Genomic DNA, 6,000 nt, shown 5'->3' on the forward strand with positions numbered 1-6,000 from the left:
CTTGCTGTTCCTTCGCTGCTCAGCAGCCCAGGAGCCTGGCCCTGTGGGTGATTCCATTTCTGCTGTGTGAAAACCCAGGGGCCCAGTTTTGTCTCCACTTTACACCTAAGATGAGAAAGTTGGAAGCAGAAAGCTAAAAGAGTGGGTCTTATGGCCAGGCTGGAGACATGAGCTTCGAAGGAGAAACGGGCAAGTGGGCAAGCCAGTGATAACAAATGAGTTTGCCCCCAGAACTTGGTGGGAAGTTCGTGTATTTAGAAGGAAGGTTCCCCTCCCAGCAGGGGCGGGGTCCCAGTGCTGCCCCTCTGACCCTACCAGTTAGAGTTTGTGGGGGTGGCGGGCGGTGTCTTTCTTTAGGCCAGTCCTGTGGTCAGGAAGCCGGGCAGGTGCAGAGCTGGAGGCTGCTTTTGGGGCCCGCTTCTGGGTGTTTCCCTATTCAGAGAGGCATGGTGCCATCTGCTGGCCAGTGTCAGTCAGGGTTGGGAGGCTGAGGCTCTGGGTTAAACAGGGTTGAAACTGAGCTCAGGACCTACTTTGCCTTGTGCCAGGGTGCTGGGCACTCCCTGCATTTCAACGATGTGGGAGGAGGGGGCAAAGACAAAGAAAGAAGCTTCCAGGCCTCTCTGGAAGCTTTCTTTCCTCCTGAGCAAAGTGCTTGGGAAAGATCTCACAGTTAGTCCTCAGCACATAGTATGTTGACCCTTGCTTCCTCAACTTGTTTTATTTAAAAGCCTGACTTCTCAGATGGTGCCAAGATCACAAACCTCGGGGCAAGGGTTAAAACTTGCTGATGGTCCTTGGCCTTGGTGGATGGGCGTGTAGGGTGGGTGTGCCCACCATCCCCTTCACCCAGGTCGCACTCCCTCCCTCAGGGACAGACCCAGGGTGGGCATTTCTCTCCCAGCTCCTTACCTAGGTGGGGAGCATGTGTCACAGCTCAGCAGATACTAAAATAGGGCTGTTTATGACATCCACATGTGCTTTTCCCAGGCTCTGGTTAGCCATCTGTTCTAGACTTACTAAGCACCTACTGTGTGCCTGGGCTATTCCGGGAACAAGCCAATTCCTGCCCTCGGGTTTATCCCCACATCCTGAGAGCCAGGTGATATCACACCTCCAGCCCGCTGCCCCTGAGCCACCTGGAGGCCTTGAAGGGCAGCCACCACCTCCTTTAGTGAAAACTGGCTTCAGAGAGCCCCTCCCAGAGAAAGCCAAACTTCAGAGGGGCACATCCTCTTCGTTTCTAGCCCAGTGAGCAGATGGGGTCTGCTCACCTTCTGGAGCCCTCAGTATGGGAGCCGTGATCACACACGCTGCTGGCTCTCCCAGGTCCTTCAGCCACGCTCTCGCCTCTCGTGTCCCCGCAGGTGTGACGAGTACATCACACAGTTGGATGAGATGCAGCGGCAGCTGGCAGCTGCTGAGGACGAGAAGAAGACACTCAACTCGCTGCTGCGCATGGCCATCCAGCAGAAGCTGGCGCTGACCCAGCGGCTGGAGCTGCTTGAGCTGGACCATGAGCAGACCCGGCGAAGCCGTGCCAAGGCCACCCCCAAGGCCAAGCCTGGCACCCCGAGCGTAAGTCACACCTGCGCCTGCGCTAGTGACAGGGCTGAGGGTGCTGGGCTTGCTGCCCAGGTGCTCTGTGGCGAGAAATATAACGTTTACTGCGATTAGGGCCGCAAGGGTACACGCTGCAGCTAACCTGCCGCATATCACCTGTCCGCTTCACCTCAACTAACCTGGCAGCAGCGGGACCATGGTGCTAGGCTGGTCTTAACTGTGACTAATGCACAGAGGGAAGAGTTTATCAGAGGCAGCCTGCTGCTCCACCTGGATTCTGCAAGCTTTGTGTCTGTTTCTCACCCCTCGGGACCACCCTTCACAGCAGCTGCTCTCTTGGAGGGGTGGTCAAGGTGGGGTTGGAGCCACGTGTCCTTGCAAAAATGTGGCTTCCCAGGGCCCGGGTGCCATTGGCTTCCACTGGGAGGGGCAGAACTTGCATTGAAACTTGCATGTTCCCTGCATGTGTCTAATGCAGTTGTACTGCCCCGGCACCCAGAAACCAGTGTTAGAGGTTCCAGCCTGAATCCCAGGTGCAGCCTCGGAGGACACTCTGTGCTTGGTACAGATTACGGAGAGAATTATTTTGTAGTTTGTGCAGCATCTCGTTACAGTTTATATTTGGGACAGAATTACAGAATTCCTTCCCCTAAACCCAGAGGAAGAGCAGCCCTGTGGCCCATTTCCTCCAGCCCAGACGTACACGTGCACTGGGCACCGGTCATGCTCAAGAGGCACAGGCATACCTAGCCACACCCCAGGCCAGAGCTCAGCAGCCTCAGTTTCTCTTTCTGAGATTTGTACGCTTGTCTGGTGGCCTGCAAGGTGACAAATCAGCAGGCCAAGGCTTGGGGTTTTTCCAGTGAGTGAAAAACTTCCCAAGTGCCTGGCCAGACCTCTGTCCTCACAAGAAGCCCATTCTTTTGTACTTAGAGTGTCCCCAGCTTCCAGTTGGATTTTTTCACTCTCTGCCCATTATCAGGCCTTCCTCTCAGGGAGCTTCAGACTACAAGAAACAGGGCTGTGGAAATCCCCAACCTGAGCTTGAGTTACCAGCGGGCCAGGCTGAAATGAGGGACTGGGTCCCACAGCTATTAACTGAAGCCCGGCCTGGTGTGGGAAGGGAACCTTGAATGGACCCAGGGCTAGTTTCAGGATTCACGGTAGGAGGAATATGGTTCTTGATCATCAGTGCAATTCCAGAGGTGGTGACAGGCAGGAAAGGCAGCCATAGTACTCCCCCATGCTCAGAAGCTGCACCCACACCAAGAGCTTTGGCAGCCGAACTTCTGTCAGTGTTTCTCTCCATGTCATCCATGGGGCCCACCAGCCATGAAGCTGCAGTCTCCCTGAATAGCTCTTTGCCTCCTCTCTCTGAGGCCCAGAGGGGGAATTTTCATTGTCCCTGCACACAGCTATCTACCCCCATTCCACTCTTTCCCTTAGTTCCCAAGCATGTCTCAATTCCCACCAGATGCCAGGTGCTACCCAGACCAACTTGGGTTTGGCAAACCGCGGAGTGAAAATATACAGGATGGACCATACCTGTCCCTTCTGTGTGCCTATACCCAGCTCCAGGCTGTTTTGCAGATGGGATGTCAGGTCTTGGATTCCCCTCCCACTTGAGAAGATGTCAGGCCATCTCCCCTCTGCAAGCAGGACTTCCAGGGGCATGGCTGCCTGCTGGCGCCGCATACTGCTTCTGCCTCCTTGCCAAGCCTGGCACACAGCTTCTCTCCATACTTGTCAAGTAAAGGGTCTTCATGAGGTACTCGGGGCCAGCGGCGCCCCCTAACATGTGCAGGTCTTCTCTGCTGCCAACTAACACACCCATGCCCTCACAGCTCGGTGAGAGCTTTAGTTGTCTGACGGGTGACCGGTTCTAACGTTTTCTTGTTTTCTCCCATTTTCAGCTGTAGAGTAGCTGCTGGGAGGACTCGGCCGCCGGCCCTGTCACACTGCAGCCCCCTCCCCTCCTCTCCCATGGGCCCACGCAGAGGAAGGAAGGGCAGCCTAAAAGTCCACTTAGAAACGTTTTTGGATATGCTACTGCAATTCTTTTCAAAATAGCATTCCCCAAGTTTTTAATGGCAGAGGAAATAAAAGCTTTAATGTTGAGAATGCCACCAGCTGCTGCTTGGAAAGGCCTTTGTACAGGCGCTGAAGAACCTGCTTGGACAGCGACCACCAGGCTTGCTTAGGAACCCTCTAGAAACACTCACCACTGGGGTCTCCCTATTACAGATACTCCTTTTTTACCCAATCCACCTGTGCACTTTTGATATTTTGATATTATATTTGCTTCCTTCATCCCTGGCGTAGAGACCGTCTCAGATGCCGTAGTCTGTCTCGTGGTCCTGTAGCTCCCAACGGTGTGTTGATCTGATATCAGCACATGGCACAGATGTGTCCTCCTAGCGTGTAGCTCTAGACTGTTTAGGTGAAGGCTTCAACTTGGTAAGGAGCCCGGCTAAATGTATCCACGCTGTGGTTCAGCAGCCTTTTAATTATACGGCATTGTGGTTCATGTTTGAAATTACAGATTTTAAATGCCATGTTCATTAAGAAATCCAGGGTATTCGGATTCTGGGGTTTTTCATATTGTATTATTATTATTCTTAGGAATAGTTCAATGTAACAAGAAGAAAACTTGACCTTTGCTCTGGTTAAACAGTAAAAGGCACTTGAAAACAAAAAGATAAATTATTGAATGAGTAGTATTACCTACAAATTCCAGAGTCTTCTGGGTTTTAGGACATTGTGAAGCATGACTGATTAACAGAATTTTATACAACTGTACCAGTGAAATTCCAAATTGGAATTGTTTTGTTACTCTGGTTGTTGTGCCAAATTGTGGTACACTTAGAAAATTCTACAGTCGTCGATTTTTAGGGTGTTATATTTCAACGCCTTTTTGTTAGCAATCATTGCCAGTAGTGCCTTCATCAGTTTAGGGAGGTGTCCCAGCATAGTTTATTCTCTAAAATGGACAGTGAAGAGCTAGTTGGGAATGTTGAAGGCCAGTGTGGACCAATCAGTGTGAACAGGTGCACACCTTCTAACCTGACCCTGGGCATCTTCATTGAGGGAAAGAAAACAGCAATTGTGCAAAATTCTGTTAGTCAGTGATTCTTTACTGTGCAGATCCTTGCAAATTCAGGGGCTGAGAAAACGAAAGTGAACACAAACCTTGAGTGTGCTTTGGGAACCAAATGGACTTTATGGGACAAGCTAAGCAAGCTATGTGAACAACACGCCACGTTTGTGAAGAGTGGGGCAGGTGGCAGGGGAGCCGGCACCGTCGGCCTCGTGCATTGGGGTGAGGGCTAGCCATAGTATTCTTTGCAAATGTGAGAGAGAGACATTATATATTCTCTTGCTTGGTGTAACTAATCACTGTTAATTTCAGGAAACAGAAGTCACTAAAGCTCCTTAGCAAACCAGATCTGTGTCCTGTCCTGATTTGCTGAGTGAGGTTGTGCAAGTGGTCAAATTGGTACTCGAGGAGGAGGAAGAAGAAAAAGTGTCCTCTCTCCTCCAAAATACAGGACAAATTATAATAATATAAGTAGCAAGAATAGAAGAATTCTGTTTCCTGGAATAAGCATTTTTATTCCTAGTTGTAGGGACCCCTATTTTTACCTTCTCTTACAGTGTTGATTCATAAGAAATAATGTTACATTTACAAAAACTTCATCTGTACGGGGTATTTATTTGCAATGATGTCTGTGTACTGTATTTTTTCTGTGCATTACCTTAGTGTCAGAATGTTGTCTTTATTTTAAGATCATATGCATGTTCTCCTGCCAAGGAACCTTTACACAGACCCAAACAAACAAAAATGCCTTCAGATTCTGAGAAAATGAGGCACAGCATGGAAAAGGAATAGGAAGGAGAAATCAGTCACAACTTGGGACACAGAAATATGGCGCAAATGTCTGTAAAGCCAGTGCACATAGGAACAGTGGGCCTGGGTAAAGGGTCACGTTGGTAGGACCAGTAAATAAAGAATAATAAAAAGGCAAAGCACAAGACTTGTTCTCTGTGGCTGCTCTGACCCCCTGCTCCAGATGACTGTGGGTCCAGCAATGCACTATAATTCCAGCACCTAAAACAAGAAAACCAGCCTATCATTAACCCTGGTGGTGGAAACTGGAAGCAACCTGGGGCCCATCTCAGGAGGCATGGGGGGAAGGGGAGACAGGGGGTGCCTCCCGTGACGGGCGTCAGGTGTCATGAGCACCCAGCAGCGTGGCAGTGAGAGCACATTGCCTTTGCATTGTACTGACCAGGAAACAAAGAGATTTGCATGACGAGGGATCCTTTGCCCTCCAAACTCTTGCTCTTTGTACCCAGGAATGAGTAGGTGCAGAGGCAACAAGAGTTACTTGTTTGTCAACACAAAACCATGTTCACCTGCAGGAATGTGTTCAAGGC

At 50.4% G+C, this 6,000-nt stretch overlaps 1 protein-coding gene across 2 annotated transcripts in view; it reads left to right on the forward strand.

The window, feature by feature from the left end:
- Positions 1-5,589, forward strand: part of BICD2 (BICD cargo adaptor 2) — a 53,633-nt gene extending 48,044 nt beyond the window's left edge. The window contains exons 7-8 of one of the 2 annotated variants that reach the window (XM_082400910.1): positions 1,368-1,578; positions 3,477-5,589. In XM_082400910.1, the coding sequence (XP_082257036.1) occupies positions 1,368-1,578; positions 3,477-3,482 (217 nt within the window). In that variant the 3' untranslated portion in view covers positions 3,483-5,589. Of the gene's footprint in view, positions 1-1,367 lie in introns of both variants that reach the window. The other variant, XM_082400909.1, reaches the window with a different exon arrangement.
- The last annotated feature ends 411 nt before the right edge of the window (positions 5,590-6,000 follow it).

The sequence above is a fragment of the Balaenoptera borealis genome (genome assembly GCF_965194805.1).
Source record: "Balaenoptera borealis genome assembly, chromosome: 8".
NCBI lineage: Eukaryota > Metazoa > Chordata > Mammalia > Artiodactyla > Balaenopteridae > Balaenoptera > Balaenoptera borealis.